We start from the raw sequence: 25238 nt of genomic DNA, 5'->3' as shown, positions 1-25238 counted from the left end.
CCTGACATTTAATTTCTAAATTGCCATGCTACAAACAATGTAATAAAGCATTAGGTTATTTATGTTCAGTGTTTCAGAGAAAATAAAACTTGCTAGACAGACTATTTTGCTTTGAAACTGCTGAAAAACTTGCTACAAGCAATGCAAAATCATTTTGCAACTATTTTGTAGCCTCAAGAATGTCATTTTCATGGTGATGTACTGTTTAATTAACCTGCATCTCCAATGGGGGAAAAAAAGAAATGGTTATAGCACTGCTTGTAGACATGTTACCTGAAAAAATTCAGTGAAATGTACCCAAAGCAACATGTTTCAGGTTTTGCAGAAATTTAGGCACTCACAAATTTACAATGAGCCAAGGTTGAAAATAGAACAAGCACCCTGAGTTGCACATAAAAAAGTCAAGTGTTCACAGTTCAAAGCATAGAAATTTGCTTCATGCATCCTTGACATTTCCTTCTGAACAGTGATTGGCTGAAAAAAAAAAAGTCACTCATTGTTATTGATGGCTGGTGAGGGTTTGCTCCTCATCCCATCTGTGGCAGCCTTGGAGGTCTCAGTCACAAACCTCCGAGGAATCCAAACCGACGTCAGGATCCGCATGTACTCCTTTCGGAAGTTCCGATTGAGGAGTCCATAAATGACGGCATTGAGGCAACTGTTGAAATAGGCCATAAAGTAGCTGACCACAAAGAGCCACTCTGGAATACGTGGAGCCATGACCTCTGGATCGATGGCCACCACGAGACCGATTAGATTGAGTGGAGCCCAGCAGATTGCAAAATAAAACGAACACCACGAACATGGTGACGAAGTTGCGCAGGTCGCTGGGTCTCACCCTCGAGCGTTCCTCGCTCTTCACCTTCCTCCTCACCTGTATCACCAGAACCCAAATCCTCAGGTAGCAGAAAGTCACCACCGCGATGGGCACCAGGAAGTGAACCACCACCACCACCACAGTGTACGAGCTGCTGGCTGTCTGCGTGAAGGTGCAGGAGTAAACGCGAGGGTCATAACTCAGTGAACCCACAAAGAAGTTGGGAAGAATGGCGAGCACAGTGAGCACCCAGATCAGGGCCACTAACAGCAGCGTGTTACGGAAGCTGTAGAGACGTCCGTAGGCAAAACTGTGACAGATGTAGCAGTAACGGTTGATGGCGATGCCAGTGATGTTGAAAACTGAGCCGATCACACTCAGGCCCATTAGGAATCCGCTGACTTTACACTGGGTTTCCCCCAGAGACCAGCCGTCATGGAAGATTGCGTACAAGACCAGCGGGTAAGGATAGAAAGCCACCACCAGGTCAGCGAAGGCCAAACTGACAACAAACACATTGCCTGTGCAAAAACAGAGTGAGAGAAAGAGGGCTTGTTAATAACTTCATTTCTACTAGCACAGATTGATGTCGATTTGATAGCCTACTATTATCCAACTGTGGCAAAATCAAAGAAAATGTATTACTAACACCTGCTCCTGGTGCCCCTATGTTCTGTAAAGTTTATTTCCAACCTATTTCAGCTCACCTGGCCTGTGATTTTTCAAGTGATCCTGAAGAGCTTGATTAGCTGGTTCAGGTGTGTTTGATTAGGGTTGGAGCTAAACTCTGCAGGACAGTGGGTCTCAGAAGCAGGGTTGAAGACCTAGGTTGTGTTATGTGAATAAAATTAATAAAAGATGCATTGAACAATTTCATTCAACAAGGATGCAATTTAAAAAGTGACAAGTCACACACAAACATACACAATTTATTTTTTCAGGATTCTTTGATTAATGGAAAGTTCTAGAATAAAATATAATAATCATTATATGGTAACACTTTAGATAACAACCCACAACTTACTGCGCAAGTAAACGGAATTTACAACGTAACTTTTTGGAATTATAGTGCACCTATTCAGTACCTCTGTTTAGGTATAAGGTATAAAATGTTTGGGGAATAAGGGTCTAATAATCTGTAAAATTAAAAAAAAAATTCTACAGTAAGTATTTTGAAACTAAGGGGTACCTATTCTAATATCATGTGGCATGTATGACCTAACAACAATCTTATATTTGAATGCGATTTAGCAAAAACATACAAAGTGTACTTTTTTTATAGCCTACACATTTAACATGCTGGTAATTGTTTTGATCCAAATGCTCGGTTGAAACTGTTGGGTTAGGAAGCTGGCTTGATTTGACCCAATTTGGGTTGATATCAGTAATAAGTAACCCGACAGTGCTGGGTGAGGAATGTGTAGGACGTGAAAGAGAGTATGTAGCAAAGTCACGGGAGTTCAAATGTGAAACGTTCTGTGTGCAACGAAATCCGTGGCAGCGGTGCTTAAGCCGGGAACATGTGTGGAAAATAGGAGAAAATTTATTGAAGCACAGACAAGAGACAACTGTCTGGAGTGTGTTCTTTTAAAACTGGAGCAGTGAATACAAGAAAACGAATCGAAGCAAACAGGAGAGAGATTTTTGAAACTGACTGGAATGTTATTTTAAAACTTGTTGTATGTTCTCACAACATTGAGCAGCGACTGATGAGGAGTAGAACCGCAAACTGTGAAGGACATAGATCAAAACGGTAAAATCAAAGATGGTAAAATCCTGTCAGTTTGCTATAATAAGCTACAGTATATAAGTATGGAGTTGATTTGCTTTTGGTGTAATAACTGGTGTAATAAATTGTAATCTTTTATTAGGCTATCTTTTGCCTGTGTTGTTACTGTTGTCCTATTGTGTGTGATTTTAATTTAACCCCATTTTTGGTTCATTTAACCCAGCAGTAGGCCTATAGTAAATTTTAAACAATATTTGATAGGCAATTTGTTGAAGCCACTACATGGAACAAGGGGGAAACAAACATCTCTTTAATTTGCAGCCCGCAAATGTTGTATTTAATCTGTAACTACATGGAACAAGGTTACTCATGAATTATAAATCATAGCAGAAACTCATTAATGTATTTCACTGGATTTTGTTGTTCAGTAATCTCCATCATGTATCCTTTAATAATAGAACATGTACCCCACAGTTAAAAAATACCTATAGGCCTATAATAAAATACCAATATAAAATTATAAATTAAATTGTAATCATATTTGTCAATATCATTACTATTACTGAAATGTTCATTAAATAAATACAACTTTGTAAGCATTAAATGTTTCAAAAACATTCCAAACAATGCAGCCAATAAACTTTTGAAAGGTCCTGTACACTGACCCTACCCTTCTTTTTATTTTGTATGTTAAACTTTTCTGTTGTCACGAAAATGATGTCAGCTGTACATGAAAATCATGAGTTATGAGTCCTCTAAGTATGTTTATGCTGACTGAAAAAAAAAAAAAAAACTTTTCACAGTATACCTGTCACTTTTGTTGCACTGATTCCTGCCTTTGCACTGCCAATCATGTTTTATGCTTTAAATTGAATATAGGACTAAACTCATGTGGACAACAAGAATTAAGACTGACAGAGCTACAGAGTGAAAATAAAAGACACAGAATGAATCACATCAACTTCAAAAGCAGGATCCCCGGGTAGTGTGAAGCCTTTGATTACACTGTGACAGCAGAAAACACATCGCTCCGTAATACAATGTGCTCTCTTCTTGCCTCTACCCTCTCAGATTAATCTCATGCATGGTCTGCTGTGTTAAATGTTCTATGTCGAGCAATCCTTTTACTCACTTTCTCATGTTAAACAGTCACCGTTTATAGCCGATGTATAAAGAGCTGACTGAGTCATCTAAATATTCCAGATAGCCCTTTATTCTGTGTTACCGGTAACAAATATCTGCATACAGATACATTTGCTACAGATATATTTAAACTGTAACTTTCATGGAAAAAAAGCAGCATAAAACTTGATCTATAGCAAATACATTATATGTAAAATACATTAAATATGCTAAGACATAAATATTTGCTTTGTGTTATGGTAATGATAAACTGGGGAAATATGTGCTTAATCATAATAACTTTATAATAATCCTTATTAAAAAATTATCTTTATGGTGCTAAAATTAAGATTAATTTTCTTTATGAACAATAGTCTTTTTTTTTTTTTTGGGATTGAAATGTGATTTCTTGCCAAATTTAAAGAGACTCACCTTTAAAAGAATAAGAAATTATTTTATCAAGCATGAGTGGTGAACAGCTTCAATGAGGCACACATTTTCTCCTCATCGCCTACATCTTTTTAGGCATCCAGACCATTTTACCATTCAGTCAGTGTCTTTCTCCCACCCAGCCCTAAGACTCTGAATGAAACATGAGGGCCATAAATGCAAGGACCCCCATTAATCAGATTGTCCTGTTGAAAGTGAAGCAAAACATTTCACTTGGATTTTGTCAGATATCACTAACAGGAATGCATATACAAAATCAAAATGCTTCCTTTTACATAAAAATTAGAAGGGAGGTGGGGAGGGGGGCTGTTTTCCCCCATCCTTTTTTCGGCAAATGCTAAAAAGTATTCCTGGCACCTCTCAGCATGACATTAGCGAGATCATAACCCAATATTCTCTGCTTTTCATCATGGTGGCCTTTAAAAAATATTCAAAAACCTAAAAACTGTTTCAGTCTGTCATGTTGAAACAACACTGACTTTACTCTTTTCAGCTATTCCCTTTTCTTAGCTTTATTCAGAGGATAAAGCTAGAGTCTATGAAATGATAAACACAATTACCCTGACCTACCTGAGCCCAACCTTTCTTCTCTGAGCTTTCTTCTCTTTTCTTTAGACTTTTATCCCCAGACACTATAATTCAACCAGAGATGAAGCACATTCAAGGTCATAGCGCTGCTCTGTAGATGAATGTATTGTGAAATAACGCACAAAATCAGCTGCTATAAATACCTTTTTTGTGTGTATGTGTTCACATATATGAAGAAACCACCTGTGTTACGTGTATATATATATTTTTAAATCTCTTAAGCCACTTAATGTGTGAACTTCACTATATCCTAATCCTCTTAAAAAAGGTTATTTTTTTAGTAATGCCTTTAGTCATAATAAAAGCTCCTGTTTGAATTCATATTTATTTTTTACCTTTATATAACTAATCTCAGCAATTTTAAACATTATCAGGAGATAATTATTCAGAATACTGATGTGTTTCAGACAAGCTAAATAAGTAAATGCTGCCCACTGAGCCTAACAATAATTGCAGATCTACAATCCCGCATGATAATAAAATAAAAGGATGATATATTATTGTGTGCACATAATAATAATAATGACTATATTATTATTATTATATTATTATTATTATTATTGATTATTATTATTATTATTATTATTACCCCTGGTGGTCCCATTTTAAAGCAAGGTGTCCCCCAGGGATCTGTTCTTGGTCCACTATTACTATCATTATTTACATACTATCTTCTGTAATCTAATCTTTTAAATTTAAATTTAAATTTCAATTGAAAAAACATCAGCAAATGAAGAAAACATCTTCATCAGTTTGACAACACAAGTGTTGGCAAATCATCACATGCATATAACGAAACGAGCTGCAAATCATTCACTACACATGCATATAACGAAACGCACTGCAAATCATCATAACACATGCATATAACGAAACGTGCTGAAAATTATGGAGCCAAAAGAGTCTCAATAAAGATAAATGCACACATTACATTTACATATGCACACATAGGATTCATACATGCACACACATAATCCATAAATACACGCACCAGGATACACAAATGCGCACAAAAATCACAAATGCACACACACAATTTAAAAAGCACAGAAGATTTACAAATGCATACAAAATTCAGAAATGCACACAAAATTCAGAAATACACACACAATTCAGAAATGCAAACAACATTTACAAATGCACTAAAGATTCACAAATGGACAGGACAAGATTCAGAAATGTATTTCTGAAGCACACACAAATATATCTTGATTTACAAACTGCTTGCGGTCTGCTACTTCACTGCATTTGTGTGTGAATTTTGAGACTCCCCTGACTTGGCTGGGACACACAAATGCCTTTTTTTAAACAGGGAATGATCTGCAACCAATCAGATATCTCCCTTGTTTTAGCCAATCACAAGAATGCACCCCACGTGGGGGATTGTTTACTTATAAGCCAATCAGTGAATGACTCACTTTCCTCAGGCGAACGATTCACTTTCCCCACGCAGCGAACGACTCACTTTCCTCAGCGAACGACTCAATTACCTCAGGCAGCCGGCGACTCACTTTGTGCAGCCGGACACCCACTTTGCGCAGCAGGAGACTCACTTTCCGCAGCCAGAGAGTCACTTTCCTCTCGCCAGCGAACGACTCACTTTCCTCACGAGTCACGCAGCGAGTGGACTCACTTTCCTCAGCGAACGATTCACTTTCCTCATGCAGCGAGCGACTCACTTTCCTCAGCGAACAATTCACTTTCCTCACGCAGCGAAGTTGAGCGAACGATTCACTTTCCTCGCAGTGATCAACTCACTTTCCACAGCGAACGACTCACTTTCCTCACAAGCCCGGTGACTCACATTGCGCAGTAGGAGAGTTAACTTCCGCTCTCAGCGGACCACTGGACTCTCTCTTCATCTAGGGACCGAATATTATAATTAAAGTTACTTCTATATTGCATCCAAAAGAATATTTAGATATACTTAAATATTCAAAAAGGTGTAATTTTTTTTTACTTTCATTAAAATATTTCAATAAAATGAAATAATTGCCTATTGCAAATTTATGAATCCATGGTTAACTTTGATATGTATTGAGACATTTTTAATTTATATTTTGTAAAAAATAATAAAAAATAAACCTGAATTGTAATCTAAACAAATATGTATTTTCATACAATTTCATAAATAAGTAGGCTGTAATATGCTGCACCACAGGCATATTGCAGCTGTGTGAATGCGTTCATGTGATTGGCTTATAAGTAAACAATCCCCCACGTGGAGTGCGTTCTTGTGGTTGGCTAAAAGAAGGGAGTATCTGATTGGTTGCTGATCATTCCCTGTTTAAAAAAAAAAAACATTTGTGTGTTGAGCCAAGTCAGGGGAGTCTCAAAAATGCAGTCAAGTTCACAGACCGCAAGCAGTTTGTAAATCAAGATATATGTGTGTGTGCATCAGAAATACATTTCTGAATCTTGTCCTGTGCATTTGTGAATCTTGAGTGCATTTGTAAATGTTGTTTGCATTTCTGAATTGTGTTTGTATTTCTGAATTTTGTGTGCATTTCTGAATTTTGTATGCATTTTGTGAATCTTCAGTTCTTTTTAATTTTTGTGTGGGCTTTTGTAAATTTTGTGCGCATTTGTGTATCCTGTGTGTGTATTTATGAATCATGTGTGTGCATGTATGAATCCTATGTGTACATATGTGAATGTAGTGTGTGCATTATCTTTATTGAGACTCTTTTGGCTCCATAGAAAATCCTCACAAAACATGCAATTAACAAACGCGCTGCAAATAGCACTGACCAAAATGGAAATGTTTCAAGGAGACCTCAAAAAGTGTCAGACCCCACTTGGATTTGTTTATCGTGCAGTGGCTACTGGTCAGTGGAGATGTTGGTGAACTGAAAGGTGGAGTTTTTTTTTTTCTTTTTCTTTTGGATATTTGCAGCGCGTTTCATTGTATGCATGTGTTGTGATGATCAGCGCGTTTTCGCTATATGCATGTGTTGTGAAGTATTTGCATCGCGTTTCGTTGTATGCAAGTGTTGTGAGGATTTATAGCACGTGTCGATATATGCATGTGTTGTGATGATTTGCAGCGTGTTTCGCTATTATGCATGTGTTGTGATGGTTTATATATATATATATATATATATATATATATATATATATATATATATATTTTTTTTTTTTTTTTTTTTTTTTTACAAAAATTAAGCTTTTCACTTCATAAGATGTTAACTGATGAATGTTTGTAGTTGTGTGGATTATTATGATGATTACTTGTGGATTGTTTATGATGTTTTATTAGCTGTTCAGATTCTCATTCTGATGGCACTTATTCACTGCAGAAGATCCACTGGAGAGCAAGTGATGGTAAATCTGTTTCTGGTTAAAAAACTAACTCATCTCGGATGGCCTAGGTGTGAGTACATTTTCAGCAAACTTTCTTTTTAAGGTAAACTATTCCTTTAATAGCACATGAATATCACATATTGAGATATGAAATGGAAGAGTTGAGAAAAGCAAGGCAAATAAGTAGGTACAAGAAGATGTCTTAGTTATTAAAATAGTTACAGTGTAATGGAAAACCTCACAGAGGAAGCTGGGGAAAGTTCTGGAGGGAGAACAGAAGGCAGGGGTTTTTATTCCATGTGTAAGGCTCATTATAAAAGCACTTGAACAGGGTCAGACTGGGTTATGAAACCCTCAGAGTACAGTACAAAATGATATGTACATGCCATGCTCATCTGTCAAAGACTTTAAGAGCAAAAAAGAAGAGCAACAGCTGTAAGACACACAGACACTTCTGTTTCAACATACCCACAAGACAAGTGCCCTTTTTTGCTTTTCCTTGCGGATCTGGACAACCTTTGCAATTTTGTAAAGCCATGTCAAACACAATAATACATCTTGACCCTGCATTTTCCAAGGATTTCTGAGGAAATCCTTCATTGCGTACAGGTAGTGCATTTAGCAAGGTACAGAATCTCTTGGGGATGAATATACAGTTTGAATCATATGCATAACAATATAACTGACCTTGGAAAAATTAAAAGGTCCATATATCTAGAGAATGAAGACAGAAAATAAAGCCAAATGATCAACAGAAAGCTGATACTGTACATAGTAAGTCTTTAGACTTTAAAGGTCCCATGACATGAAAATTTCACTTTATGAGGTTTTTAACATTAATACTAGTTCCCCAAACCTGTCTATGGTCCCCCAGTGGCTAGAAATTTCTATAGGTGTAAACCAAGCCCTGGGTGTCCTGCTCTGCCTTTGAAAAAATTCCCCTTATGTCGTCATAAGGGGAAAGGGTACCTCCCCTTTCTCTGCTTTGCCCGCCCAAACATTTACATTTAATTCTGTCGCAATGTCAGCACAGGTGTTGCAAACAGACTTTTACAGCATTCAACAGCACTGCCACAAACAGTGAGTAACAGTGTTCATTAATGCCTGATCTATGATCATTGATTTATGATGTGTAGCTAATTATTCAAGTTCACACAGACTTTCTTTCTAAATCATTTAATACTGTTTATGCATCAGTGAATCAAGCCCAGTGACCAGTAAAAGAAGCTCTTACTGTATTGTATTCATGTCGATATTGTGTTTGATGTTAGTTGTGGTGAGAGCATTTTGTGAGAGAAAACGCGTTGCAATGACGAGATCAATGCATTCACGCGATAAACATACTCTGTCTACTAACGGTGCATCACTACAATGATTCATGTGATGGGAAAATATATAAAAAATAATGCTATAATCAACACTTCCACTATATGTTAATCTAGACAGCTGTAATAGTAAAAAAAAAAAAAAAAAAAAAAAACTAGTAAAACTATTTTGAGAGGGGTTCCACAAGTAATACGCGTTTCGAATGCAAAGATGTCAGCCAATCACAACAGATGTCGTTTACTCACAACAGAGTCTCACAGCAGACACGCCCCTTTAAACAGAGCATTCAAGCCAGAGGACTAAAATCCTGAAATAAAAATGCCTTTTATTTCTAAATTTTAAAATGTAAAAATCATACTTACAATGTAAGTACACATCAGGAAACATTAAAAAAGCATTAAAAAAGAAAATAATCCACATCATGGGACCGTTTCATTACGCTGTCCATGGTGCTGAAGTCAACACACCATGGGCCAGTTTTACTAATAGCTTGCGCCAGTGCAAACTGTATTTTGTTATTACAATTTTACTGTAAGCTTTTACTAAAGATGCGCAGTGAGGACTGATAAAATGTTGACATAGTTAGTTTTTGCGCTGGACCTTATTGAATATGCATTTATAGGAGTTTCCCTTTCAGACGAAAAATTAATCGGAGGAGAGTATTCCAAATGCATTAAGCAATGCGTTTTACTAACGGCTGCACTCGTCGCCATCTTTATTTCTTTATTCTTTATTTGCAACTATGCTAATTTTCCCTGCACTTGGTATATTGCGTTGGTCGATATGTTAATGAGATGTCGTGAGTTCTTTGACTAGCGTGTTGTTAGTAAATCAATCGCAGAAATTTTCGCTCCCATCTCCGCTGTTTTGGCATTGCGCTCTCACACTAATTTGCCATGTTTAGTAAAACTGGCCCTAAATATACACTAACATTCAAACGTTTTTCATTATTTTAACTTGTTTCAAGTGTCTAATGCTCACCCAGACTGCATTTATATATATATATATATATATATATATATATATATATATATATATATATATATATATATATATATATATATTATTTTTTTTTTTTTTTTTTTTTTTTTTTACAAAAATTAAGCTTTTCACTTCATAAGATGTTAACTGATGAATGTTTGTAGTTGTGTGGATTATTATGATGATTACTTGTGGATTGTTATGATGTTTTATTAGCTGTTCAGATTCTCATTCTGATGGCACTTATTCACTGCAGAAGATCCACTGGAGAGCAAGTGATGGTAAATCTGTTTCTGGTTAAAAAACTAACTCATCTCGGATGGCCTAGGTGTGAGTACATTTTCAGCAAACTTTCTTTTTAAGGTAAACTATTCCTTTAATAGCACATGAATATCACATATTGAGATATGAAATGGAAGAGTGAGAAAAGCAAGGCAAATAAGTAGGTACAAGAAGATGTCTTAGTTATTAAAATAGTTACAGTGTAATGGAAAACCTCACAGAGGAAGCTGGGGAAAAGTTCTGGAGGGAGAACAGAAGGCAGGGGTTTTTATTCCATGTGTAAGGCTCATTATAAAAGCACTTGAACAGGGTCAGACTGGGTTATGAAACCCTCAGAGTACAGTACAAAATGATATGTACATGCCATGCTCACCTGTCAAAGACTTTAAGAGCAAAAAAGAAGAGCAACAGCTGTAAGACACACAGACACTTCTGTTTCAACATACCCACAAGACAAGTGCCCTTTTTTGCTTTTCCTTGCGGATCTGGACAACCTTTGCAATTTTGTAAAGCCATGTCAAACACAATAATACATCTTGACCCTGCATTTTCCAAGGATTTCTGAGGAAATCCTTCATTGCGTACAGGTAGTGCATTTAGCAAGGTACAGAATCTCTTGGGGATGAATATACAGTTTGAATCATATGCATAACAATATAACTGAACCTTGGAAAAATTAAAAGGTCCATATATCTAGAGAATGAAGACAGAAAATAAAGCCAAATGATCAACAGAAAGCTGATACTGTACATAGTAAGTCTTTAGACTTTAAAGGTCCCATGACATGAAAATTTCACTTTATGAGGTTTTTAACATTAATACTAGTTCCCCAAACCTGTCTATGGTCCCCCAGTGGCTAGAAATTTCTATAGGTGTAAACCAAGCCCTGGGTGTCCTGCTCTGCCTTTGAAAAAATTCCCCTTATGTCGTCATAAGGGGAAAGGGTACCTCCCCTTTCTCTGCTTTGCCCGCCCAAACATTTACATTTAATTCTGTCGCAATGTCAGCACAGGTGTTGCAAACAGACTTTTACAGCATTCAACAGCACTGCCACAAACAGTGAGTAACAGTGTTCATTAATGCCTGATCTATGATCATTGATTTATGATGTGTAGCTAATTATTCAAGTTCACACAGACTTTCTTTCTAAATCATTTAATACTGTTTATGCATCAGTGAATCAAGCCAGTGACCAGTAAAAGAAGCTCTTACTGTATTGTATTCATGTCGATATTGTGTTTGATGTTAGTTGTGGTGAGAGCATTTTGTGAGAGAAAACGCGTTGCAATGACGAGATCAATGCATTCACGCGATAAACAGACTCTGTCTACTAACGGTGCATCACTACAATGATTCATGTGATGGGAAAATATATAAAAAATAATGCTATAATCAACACTTCCACTATATGTTAATCTAGACAGCTGTAATAGTAAAAAAAAAAAAAAAAAAAAAAAAAAACTAGTAAAACTATTTTGAGAGGGGTTCCACAAGTAATACGCGTTTCGAATGCAAAGATGTCAGCCAATCACAACAGATGTCGTTTACTCACAACAGAGTCTCACAGCAGACACGCCCCTTTAAACAGAGCATTCAAGCCAGAGGACTAAAATCCTGAAATAAAAATGCCTTTTATTTCTAAATTTTAAATGTAAAAATCATACTTACAATGTAAGTACACATCAGGAAACATTAAAAAAGCATTAAAAAAGAAAATAATCCACATCATGGGACCGTTTCATTACGCTGTCCATGGTGCTGAAGTCAACACACCATGGGCCAGTTTTACTAATAGCTTGCGCCAGTGCAAACTGTATTTTGTTATTACAATTTTACTGTAAGCTTTTACTAAAGATGCGCAGTGAGGACTGATAAAATGTTGACATAGTTAGTTTTTGCGCTGGACCTTATTGAATATGCATTTATAGGAGTTTCCCTTTCAGACGAAAAATTAATCGGAGGAGAGTATTCCAAATGCATTAAGCAATGCGTTTTACTAACGGCTGCACTCGTCGCCATCTTTATTTCTTTATTCTTTATTTGCAACTATGCTAATTTTCCCTGCACTTGGTATATTGCGTTGGTCGATATGTTAATGAGATGTCGTGAGTTCTTTGACTAGCGTGTTGTTAGTAAATCAATCGCAGAAATTTTCGCTCCCATCTCCGCTGTTTTGGCATTGCGCTCTCACACTAATTTGCCATGTTTAGTAAAACTGGCCCTAAATATACACTAACATTCAAACGTTTTTCATTATTTTAACTTGTTTCAAGTGTCTAATGCTCACCCAGACTGCATTTATATATATATATATATATATATATATATATATATATATATATATATATACAATTTCAATTAAAAATTTTGTAACAATCTAAAGGACTTTGCTGACATGTCTGATTAATTTAATGCATTCTTGCTGAAAGAAAATTTTAATTTATTAAACTATATATATATATATATAATATTTATTTATTTATCTAACTGATCCAAAACTTTAGAACGGTAGTTTATTACTCCAGATGTTATACAAGAAAGTAAGCTAATTGGAAGGAGAAAGAGGTGTAAAGGATTGACTTGTGCTCTGACTTGTTCCATGTTCCTTTCATTAAACCCCAAAAGAAAATAAACTTGTGATGATTGATTTTTTTCCAAAATAAAACTTCTTGGTCTTTCAGAGTGAAAGGTGATCCAATGTATAATTAGAGGAAATTGAACTTCTGATGGAAGCCCTTGTTCTTGCTGAGTGTGGCTTAGGGTTCACTTCAAGCTCAATTCCACTTAAGTTCAAAAAGTGTAATTACTAATGGAGGAGGATGACCTTGAGGAACTTCACATGCAGCCTAATTTATGTGCTCATTAGCACAGCATCTGCGGTGTTACTCATAAATGATAAAATCTGAAACCACATGGAGACCCCTCGACTGCATATAATTAAGGATTAAAGGAAAAAATCAGAAGATACATTTAGAGCCTTGGTGTTACACAATATTATTGACAGCGATTATATTATTGATATGATTGGTTCTTTACCACATACAGTACATATACACATCCTATTATACGTTCATCATTTTTGATGAAATTACAGTAATAAAGACAAAACGAGGCATGATGCAGACCAGATTCAAACCCGGATTACCTGCAGTTTTCATATTACATTTACATTTAGTCATTTAGCAGACGCTTTTATCCAAAGCGACTTTCAAATGAGGACAATGGAAGCAATCAAAAAAAACAACAAAAGAGCAATGATAAGTGCTATAACAAGTCTCAGTATAGATAGATGATAGATAGATATAGATAGGTACTTTTCTGTGTCTTGAATGTGGTAGTTCCCTTGTTGTCTATGGGAGGGTCAGAGAGCCCACAGATTTCATCAGAAATATCTTAAATTGTGTTCTGAAGATGAACATGGGGTTTCAAGCAGATTCATGAGCGCCAGACTGCTGCTGATGCTGTGGAGCTCACATCTCCGAAAACGCTGAAGCAAATTTTCAAATGGATGCTATCTTTATTAACAAACTACGTTTGAAGTACAAACAAGTATATTCCCACTAAAATTACTTTTTAAACTACATTTCGTGACAGAAAACAGTATTTTTTTTAATTATAGTGGTGATACAAACAGTGAAACTGCTGTTGAAGTTCTGTTGCACTCTTATATCAACTCTTATCTGCCAGTCAGATCCGAGGACCAGAAAAAAAAACTGTTTATATATATATATATATATATATATATGTGTGTGTGTGTGTGTGTGTGTGTGTGTGTGTGTGTGTGTGTGTACTGTAATGTTATTTTATTTTTTTATATTACATTGTTTCCATTTAGATGTTAGTGATCTTCTTTATTACACAAAGGTTACTTCCTGACACAAGAGAGGGGAAAAAATGACCTGTCTTTTGATCACAACCTTTTATAATTTCAAAGGTTTTTATCAGTGAAGAGCTTAGCATTAAATGTGTAGTTTAAATGTTTAAAATATAAGCCTTGATCATGAAAGTTTACAGCACTTATAGATATTAACCAGGGTGCAGCAGGGTGAAGGACTCGGATCAAGGCAAATTACTGAGGAACCAGTTTTCTGTTCCTTTGGAGTGATATATTCACAAGGTCATTTCATACTAGGTAAAATATGGAAATCACATTATAAGGCTATTGCAACTTTTGAGATATGAAAATGAGGATGGTGACATGTTTTTGTTGTATTTTTACGGATTGCAAATTGTGGCAGTGGTCCAGTCCTGGGGATATAAGGACTAGAAATTATGGAAAACTGGACTGAGGCCCAAAAAGTGCGGCACCAAGGGCTAATCCTAATTGTTTCCCCGAAGCATGCACTCTAGTAGCACCAATTGACAAGCACTACTATTGTGCCCTTGAGCCATGGCCACTGCCACTGCAGCTTCAAACATCTGCCCTCTCTTCCAAGGGATGTAATGTCCTGTAATACCGTTAGAACATTATGCTCATTTCATGACCAAATGAACTAGCATGAAAGAACCATAGTTGAATTATTATTATTATTACAGTTATTATCAGGGTACTATTGTGAATGTACAGAAGAAAATCAATTATTGAATAAAGACGTTATTTTTGTTTTCTTATTTTTAATGATGTCCTTACCTTTCTGGGCCTTGAATGTAGTGGTTGCATTGCACTGCATTTTATGCAGAGCCAGAAAGCCCTCAGATTTCTTTAAAAATATCTTAATTTGTGTTCCAAACATGAGTGAAGGTCTTATGGGTTTGGAACAACATGAAGTTGAGTAATTAATGACAGAATTTAAATTTTGGGGTGAGCTTTCCCTTAAAATATGTACTACACAAAAAGCTCCCATCGCAAACAAAAGCTTGACCTTTCTGAACTAGAATTTGTTGTTTTCCTCTCAAAATATAACTGCTGCTTGAGTGCACGTCATTCTACCAACACAAATCGAAAAAGACTATATCCCACCTGTATAAAATCACACCGGCTTCTCTACAATCCACCCTGTGATCAGTCAGCCCACTCTGAACCTCAGCATTCCTTTCAGCCAAACACTATTACATCATCCCTCTGAACAGCCACATAGAAAACAGTATCTTCATTGAAGGCCTCTGTCAAAATGTCAACATGTTGACCTTTGACTCCTTCAAAGTGAAGCAGATGAGTCATGGAGTAATGTAAATAAAATGTCTCAGATTGTGTTATGTAACTGCAGCATAAACGTCACAAAGGTTCAACTTAGGCTATGTTGAAAGCTTTCGTAGGATGATATATGTCACACTGAGTTTGCTTAATTTTTCTCTTTTTTCAGAAAAGTGTGGATTTTTATTTCATGCTGATGTTGAAGTAAAGCTTTAAAGGGTTTAAAATGCTTGAGGCATGCAATCTTTGATCAGATCAAAATTGGGTTTCATGAAATTCAGATTGTGCGCCTCAGCCCACAATTCCCAATGATCAAATGATTCAGTCCAGAGCTTTGCATTATTATCACTGGTTATAGGGTGAAGAACGATGGATTTTATTAAACTAAAGTGATCCGATAATGCCTCAATGTACGCATACATAAATGAATCTCAAAAATCTTGCAGCACTTTTTTTTGCTGGTTCTCTGATTTGTGAAATCAGGAAAGATGGGTTTGAAAATCATGGTGATGCCTCAAACTGCCTGTCCAGGGTTTTGCTGTTTTATCTCGTGCCAAGGTACAGTCAGCATGCAGCATGTTAAAGAGAGTGTTTACCTATAAAGCAAAGTTTGCAGAGCTACAAAACACTTCAGATTTAATTTAGTTCAGTGTCATTTACCATGCTTTATTATGGGTGAATTTATATGAAATTTTCACACACACAGACTGATATATTTAAAATGTTTATTTATTTTCATTTTGATGATTATAACTGACAACGAAGGAAAATCCCAAATTCAGTATCTCAGAAAATTTGAATATTAGTTAAGACCATTACAAAGAAAGGATTTTTAGAAATCTTGGCCAACTCAAATGTAAGAACATGAAAAGTATGAGCATGTACAGCACTGAAACCTTAGTTGGGGCTTCTTTTGCCTGAATTACTGCAGCAATGTGGCATTGCATGGAGTCGATCAGTCTGTGGCACTGCTCAGGTGTTATGAGAGCCCAGGTTGCTCTGATAGTGGCCTTCAGCTCTACTGCATTGTTGGGTCTGGCATATTGCATCTTCCTCTTCACAATACCCCATAGATTTTCTATGGGGTTAAGGTCAGGTAAGTTTGCTGGCCAATTAAGAACAGGGATAACATGGGCCTTAAACCAGGTACTGGTAGCTCTGGCACTGTGTGCAGTTGCCAAGTCCTGTTGGAAAATGAAATCGGAAGCATGAAGTGCTCTAAAACTTCCTGGTATACGGCTGTGTTGACCTTGGACCTCAGAAAACACTGTGGACCAACACCAGCAGATGACATAGCATCCCAAACCATCACTGACTGTGGAAACTTTACACTGGACTTCAAGAAATGTGGACTGTGTGCCTCTCCTCTCTTCCTCCAGACTCTGGAACCCTGATTTCCAAAGGAAATGCAAAATTTACTTTCAGCAAAGAACATAACTTTGGACCACTCAGCAGCACTCCAGTCGAGACGCTTCTGATGCAGTCTGTTGTTCAAGAGTGGCTTGACACAAGGAATGTGACAGCTGAAACCCATGTCTTGCATACGTCTGTGCATAGTGGTTCTTGAAGCACTGACTCCAGCTGCAGTCCACTCTTTGTGCATCTCCCCCACATTTTTGAATGGTTTTTGTTTCACAATCCTCTCCAGGGTGTGGTTATCCCTATTGCTTATACACTTTTTTCTACCACATATTTACCTTCCCTTCGCCTCTCTATTAATGGGGTTGGACACAGAGCTCTGTGAACAGCCACCCTCTTTTGCAATGATCTTTTGTGGCTTGCCCTCCTTGTGCAAGGTGTCAATGGTCATCTTTTGGACAACTATCAAGTCAGCAGACTTCCCCATGATTGTGTAGCCTACAGCACTAGACTGAGAGACCATTTAAAGGCCTTTGCAGGTGTTTTGAGTTAATTAGCTGATTAGAGTGTGGCACCAGGTGTGTTAAATATTCAACCTTTTCACAATATTCACATTTTTGGAGATACTGAATTTGGGATTTTCCTTAGTTTTCAGTTATAATCATCGAAATTAAAATAAATGAACATTTTAAATATATCAGTCTGTGTGTATGGTTGGGGGGGCATAAAAAAGATTGTGAGTGGTTCAAGGACAACTGCTATTGTCACCGCAACTATCCAACTGCAAGACCTTTGGTTTAAAGTGCCTCCTGAATGATACATCCTGAGACAACAACATCATGGTCCACTGAGAATCAAGGACACATCTGTTAAATTGGACGGAAACAGAAAGAGTGGACATATTTTTGTTTTATGCATTCAAATCCAAGCATCCTTTGAAAAGTTTAAAAGAGGCTGTCGTCCTGAGAAGAGACAGGCGGAGACAAACAGTTACTGCTGTGAACCTATCATCAAGTAAACCTGAAAGCAAAGCAGAAACCCTGTCTCCTATTTGAACCCGCTGTAGAGTGAAACAAGAAGTGAATACAAATACTTCGGTAGAGGTTTTTTTTTTCTACCTGTTAAATTTCAAATGCCTCCCTGGGCAATGACATTTGCTGGTACTTCAGTGATGGAAAGACTGTGAAAAAAAGAAAAGAAAAGTGAAATAAGGAATAAAGGACACCAGCAAAGTTCTATTACAGCGGTGAATTCACTCGTGACAGGCTCTCCTGGTTCCACTATAGCTCAACTGGGCTGAATGAATTGAAGATAATTATAAGATATTCTAAACCTTTCAGCAAAACAAGTCAAATTCAATCAGGTAGATACAAGTACTCTTCATAGGGGGTGTACTAGAAAAACAAATCATTTAACATTTACTGTGTCATTCATCTGATGAAGTACATTTTCATGCCCGATTACAATGCTCAAAAGGTCAGTAATTTTTTTATGTTTTTTTGAAAGACGTCACTTATTCTCACCATATTATCAGATAATTTATTAGATTAAAATACAAACAATATCATGAAATATTATTACAATTTAAAATAACAGATTTCTATTGTAATATTTAAAAGCAACATGTATTTCTTTCTTATCAACATTGTTATCAACAAATACCTTGATAAAAATACAATCCAAACGAACAGCCTTTATTTGAAGTAGAAATCTTTTGAAACACTGAAAAAGACATTTAGGCTAATGTATAATCAAATGAATGTGTCCTTACAAAATAATTGTTTAATCTTATTATATAATCTCACTAAAAACAAACGTTTGAACAGTAGCATTTGACAAAATATAATGAAAAAAATGATTTTTAAAACTTATTTTTAGGATAAAAGATTATTTATCAAAATATTACACATAATTTTCATTGGAAATAAGTGTGAATTTAAATCATTTCACTGCTGTTGCCATGTCTCTGGCTCCTGTTCGAATTTTAACATGAAAAAGTAAATTTATTAATAAATATTCCAAATAAGTCTTCTTTATTTTCCTCTCTCCATTTTTGAGCAAGATACAGTTGCATAAAGCAATGAAAATAGTAATGGATTCTGTAAAATTTTGTGGACTTAGGATGCATGTCTCAGACTATAGACCTTAGCCATGTTAAACTGTGATACTTCTGGAAACAATTTTACTGCTCTGTGAGGAGGGTCTCTTGGCACTAAATAACAGCAGGTGGGCTTCTCTCTTTCTCTCTGAGCACAGTTCATGCAGACTTTAGACTGCAATGTGCATCAAGTCCACAGCTCTCTAGCTCAATTGCTCAAGGGTCCAACATGACAGTTACATATGTTTCTTTTAAATGATTACAAAGCATTCAAGACAGATATAGAAAGTATTTAGATTTGAATGAATGATCCATTGCTGTCCGTGGTGCTGAACTGAGTCACATTATCATCTTCATGGTTGTCTCTGAGGACACAGGATGTAGATTGCGCCAACTGCTGATGTTGCTGGTGGGGGTCTTTCTTTGAATTCTTATGTTCTTCCTTTATTTCTTTCTTCTTCTAAATGTCAGACAAACAAACACCCATCCGTAATGTTTATTGGTGTTAATTTCTTTGGTCTCCCTGTGTCTGTTTGAGTGACAGGCAGAGGTGTTTCCACACTTGTGCAGGACATGAACACCCTGGCAGGTGGTGAGGACAGCAGTTCACTTTCACAAAGCTCAAAAGCCAAAATGAGAAAAATCAAGGAGAAATTCAAAATCGCTCAAAGACTCAAAGAGAGAGAGCAAAAGCAGATACACCTCATAGGGGAAGCACCACAGATGCTGAAAGGCTTTGACAACTCTGCGGATGGACACTGACCCGATTTAAGTTTAATCACACATAGCCCTGAGGCCGAGAGAAAAGCAAGAGTGCACATAATTCCCCTAGAACAAACACATAAAAAGAATCAAACAGAACATTTCTCCAAATATTTCTTAAAGCAATAGTTTACTCATAAATGAAAAACATCCACCTTTATGTTGCATCAAACCTATTTTTTGTTGAAAGCAAAATCAGGATTTTGAACCATGAATATTTAAAATGACTAGTAACATTATGTTGCTTTTAATGTTTAAGACATATTCTTAATGGTTTTCCATGGTTATGAATTTGAACCACAAATCTTTCACTTAATCTAAACCTACAGCTAATACCATGCCAGTCAAAGTCATTTACCAATCACTAATCTTCTCCAAAGTTTTGGCTTTAAGCCCACTAAAGTATTTTTATCTGACTTAAAGCAAAATTACAAGACTACACTTCCCTGATCACAGAACAGAAACACCCTGTCTGCCGCCACTAATTTTTATGGTCTCCTGTGGTTTACAAATCCATTTTAACCACACACATACATCAGTGCACACAAACACGTGCCCACTTTAGCACTGACCACTGTAATATCCATACTTGTGTGGCACAGCAGGGCCTACCAGGAATCTGACAGCAGGAGGACTTCACTTGGCACTCACCCCCTTTCTAGAAACACTATTACATAACCACACAGGGGACAGTGCAAGGGAGCGGGGCCAGTGGACAGTGATACTCAAGAAACCCTGGCTGCCATGTGCCTTCAACTGTCAGCTGTTGGAGTATCACTGAAAGAAATAATTAAAACAAAATTTAGCTGAGAATATATTCACTCTCAGAGCATAGATACTGTATAAATGAGGATTTACAGACATTTACCATTACATCACTTGCTCACCAATGGATCCTCTGTAGTAAATGGGTGTCATCAGAATAAGAGTCTAAACAGCTGATAAAAACATCACAATATTTCATAATTATGCATAATTATGTATGTTTTAGCTTTAGGTTAAGTAGATGTGGATTGTTGTGATGCTTTTATCAGCTGTTTTGACTCTCATTCTGATGGCACCCATTTACTGCAGGGGATCCACTGGTGAGTATATGTAATGCTAATATGAGTACATTTTCAGCTAATTTAAATTTCTAGATTAAATTTCCTTTAAATGTGAACTCGACATGGAAGTTTGACTAATAAAGCATGGCATCTGTTCTACATAACATAAATGGAGAAGCAAAAGACATGGAAAGAAGAGTCTTTTTATACAGTCTCTTTCATACCCACCCTCTCATCAGAATGTGTTTCGTTATCGTAAAAGACTGAGATTTTAACCAGTCCTAAATCTTTTATATCCGCGCTTCACACTGGGTGATTATGCGGTGAATCTGCAACGGGATTCTGCGAACATATGATTTTACTTCCAAATACACTTGTTTGGAGAACAAGGCTTTCAGTTTCTGTCGTTTCTCAGCTCTCTGCCCTTGTTAGTTCACACGGCGCACACCACTAAAGATCCGTGTGGTGTTCCTTGCTGCTTTAATGCTTCTTTGGGTGTTAGTGACAGTGTTATTGGTTGCGTGAGATGCCTGATTGGCCCTGGTAATGACAAAGGGCTGAGAGATGAAGGAATAAATTCTACTCCTTCACAGAAAATCCACTCAGGCGAGAGGCGAGAAGACAGAAGCAGTCGCCACAGCCATCGGGGGGGAAACCACGCACAAAATCTGACAGCATTCATACTCAATCTAATGAGCCGTTGATGCCACCTCCATGTGCTCGAATTGCTTTGGAGGGGGAAGACAGAGAGAGTCAGGAGTGTCTATCAGACAGAGGGTGATATAAGACTGTGAGTGCACCTTTGAAGCAGACAGGTCTGGCTCTTGCTCAAAGCAAAAAAGCTCCATGCTTATGTCTCTGCAGATGCACAAACTGTCAAGGGGTTCTGAATGCAGTCCAACTCAATTGCATCAGTGGAACAACACCACAAACATACGTACACATATTGTCAAAGGCACTGAAAGAGAAATCTGTCTCTCCTCTGAATCCCTCAGCGTCACACATCATAAGAACAACCACAGTGTGACATCATAGTTCAACAGTTGTTCCCAAAAACACTTTTTAGACAGGATTATGTGCAAAAACACAATGCATTGTTAGGGATCAAGTGGGGTAATTAGATTTAACATCAATTTGAAAACATCAAACACATCCATTTACAATCAAATAAAGGGTATAATAAGGCTTAAGAGGGTGCCAGATTTTCGCTGATGTATACATCCAATTATGCCAAACTACAGTCAAAAGTCTTTGAAGCCCATACTGCTGAGAGCGATAAGCTGCTGTAAATTTTTCATGACATGGTCAAGGTGAAGTGAACTTAAAACTACCAAAAGCTCAGACTTAAAAAATGCTGAAACAAGGAGTTTCTCCACAAAATGAACTTGCGAGTGACAAAAATATTGATATGGCTTTCGTTATGCATGAGCATATCCAGTACTAAAATATTGCATTTTAATTGAAACAAACTTTTAGCTGTTCATTAAATTGCATACTTTAAAAAAAAAAGGCTGACTTCTGCTATTTGGTTGGAATGGTTACATAAGATGTTTGCCAAATTCAATACTTTTATTGCTATAAAGTAATCCTTCACTAAACACTATGATGTTGGTAAACAAGTCAATAAGTCAAAAGTGAGATAAATAGTTACACTTAAATGTGAACAGTTTTTCATTTAGTTCAAAACCCTTAAACAACACAGGCAAATATGTTAGACAGTAGAAGCACGTTTTATCACCATGTATAATTTACACCTAAGGCAGGATGTCAAAAGAGATTCTTGTCAAGTAAAGGGGAAACAAGTCGACTAATTACTTCATTCAGTACATTATTCATTATCTGTATCCCCGTTTAACACTTGAGCCTAATGGCACGTGAAGCGCTGTGCCAATGAACAGCGCGCGAATGAAGTGCGCATAGCCCAGAAAGATAAATGAAAGCTCACCAGCATTTCTCAGTTTCCGATTCCTGAACACCGAAATTATGACTAACAGGTTACCCAAAACATCCACCACAGTGGTGAAGATCAGCACGCTGGCCAGCACCGCTATTGCCCAGGCGGGACGCGCGCTCGAACCCAACGCGCGACCGACGTGCCCCAAATCTGTGCTGTTCGTCAGAAAAGCGATATTGTCTGGCATCCCGGAACAACTTGTTCTCTGAGGTTCGGTTTGTTAAAAGTTATTCACGCGACCTGTGGAAGTAAAGAGAGAGAGAAAACTTAAACAAAATGCGTTTGTACTTGAACATATTTTATGATTTACTTATATTTGTATTTTCCATACTTGTAAAAAGCGAGTCATTCCAGATAGCTTAAAGCAGAAGTTGTGAACAGTTGAGCCATACATCTTTGTCGCCTCTGGTTGATCCACGCTCCTCTCTTCCCTCTCCCCAGATATACGAGATAGAGTCCGTCTCGACATCTTTTCAGCACCTCAAACTCCTTTCTGTCTTGTAGTTCAGTTGTCTGTCTAGCGCAAATGTTCAGCGTGCTTCCCCCTCACCTTAAAACTGCTAAGGAACTGGAGAGTCTTGGCGCCGTGTTGCCCCATGGCGACCGTTACGCTCGCTCCAAGTTATTTGTTAAAGCAGCTGCTCGGAATTGTAAAAACAGCGCGTGATCAGAGGGGAATCTGGCCAGATGATTGGCTTGTGCTCAGAGCTTGGACAAATCACGCACATCACAGCACGTCTTTTATTTGCGCGGGAGTTGTCATAACAACCCCTTCGCGCTTCTAAACTGAGGCACAAGGCTGGATGTGCTTACACCTCGTGTGTGTGTAATGTAGTTTGTATAAAAGGTGGGTTTTGTCCATAGACTGGTTTTGTCAGGCAAACCAAATATACTAAACGTTGTGACATCTAAAAGAAATTAAGGTTTTTGATGAAAACATTCCAGGATTTTTCTCCATAAAACATGAACACCTTGGATGACATAGGGGTTAGTAAATTATAAAAAAAAATATTTACAATACTGAAAGGTGGACAAATAGTTAATCCAACTTTTTTTTTTTTTTTCTGTAATCTTAATCAATATATGAGAATTTGCTTTCACTCTGGAATGGCATTCCTTCTCTGATGACGTCATATTGACGGTTTGGGTGTTGGTTTGAGCAGAAAATACCGTTAGTTTGCTGCAATTGAGCGATGGAGAGGGGGAGCAAAAATAATACCCCACCCTATATTCAATATTCCGCTTGACTTGTACTGTTCATTTATACTGTATAATTGTCAGGCTATTTTTGAAGATTTAAAAGATGAAAAGAGGAATTAGAGAGAACCAATGAAAAAGAAAAATTGAAAAATGAAAAATGTTTTGTAATTGTGTAAAAAATATGTAATCATGTAATTGATAAAAATGTAATTCCTTTGAGTATTTTTAAATGTCATTATTTAATCTAATTACAAGTAAAAACTTTTTTTAATCTGATTACATAATCCAGATTACATGTAATCAGTAACTACAAAACTCTGGTCATAAAACATCATGTAAAACATGTATTTATTAATAGGGTAGATGGAAAAATTCCATATCAAAATGGCATATCTTTAAAGCTACTTTCTATCTAATCAATAAATTCAGTTAAGATGAAAAAAAAAATTACTGAAGTGAGTGTTGCTGACAGAGTGTTGTGATATATATATACCTTTAGTAAATTATATGGGGGTTAAACTTACTTTTGTAACTATAGCAACAGCCGGGCAGTTGTGTTTTCTTTCAGCATCATCATTTGTTGGTTGAAAGCAAAAATGTTGCATACATGTTGATGCAGGTATCACATGGGGAAAAAGCTTACTGAATTAAAATATTCAAGAAAGAGGTGTTAAGTACATTATATAAATCCATTTGTGCTGTAATGAATGACACACTCACAAATTCATTGTTTATAGTAGTTCAGTTGGGTAATGAATAACAGTGATTTAAAATTATTTCTATTCTACACCCAAAAACGATGGCCCGTTTTATAATATTTTTACTTTTGTGCTACTTTACTTGTGAAGTCATTTTGTTTTTCATTGACTTGTGAAGACAATGTCAGTTATAATACTCTTAAGTGAATAAGTCAACTGAGGAGCAGCTGACAAATACATAATACTTGTGAGGTCGACTGCCACAAGAGGGAACATCACCATAAGAGTCATAATATGAATCATAAAAATCACAACATTTTCAAGAATCCTCCCACCACCTCAGTTCTTACCTCACCCACAAAAGACTGTGTTCTTAAGAGTGCCACAGG

The 25238-nt window shown here is 36.8% G+C and overlaps 1 protein-coding gene across 1 annotated transcript; it reads right to left on the bottom strand.

The window, feature by feature from the left end:
* Positions 1-23688, bottom strand: LOC113109867 (melatonin receptor type 1B-B-like). The gene is given in 4 exon segments (XM_026273675.1): positions 1-783; positions 785-1338; positions 22943-23191; positions 23283-23688. Coding segments are annotated over 3 exon segments (1044 nt in total). The 5' UTR covers positions 23139-23191; positions 23283-23688; the 3' UTR covers positions 1-489.
* Positions 23689-25238: the final 1550 nt, after the last annotated feature.

The sequence above is a fragment of the Carassius auratus genome, chromosome 10, assembly GCF_003368295.1.
Source record: "Carassius auratus strain Wakin chromosome 10, ASM336829v1, whole genome shotgun sequence".
Taxonomy (NCBI): Eukaryota; Metazoa; Chordata; class Actinopteri; order Cypriniformes; family Cyprinidae; genus Carassius; species Carassius auratus.
This window is presented reverse-complemented; position numbering and strand designations above follow the sequence as displayed.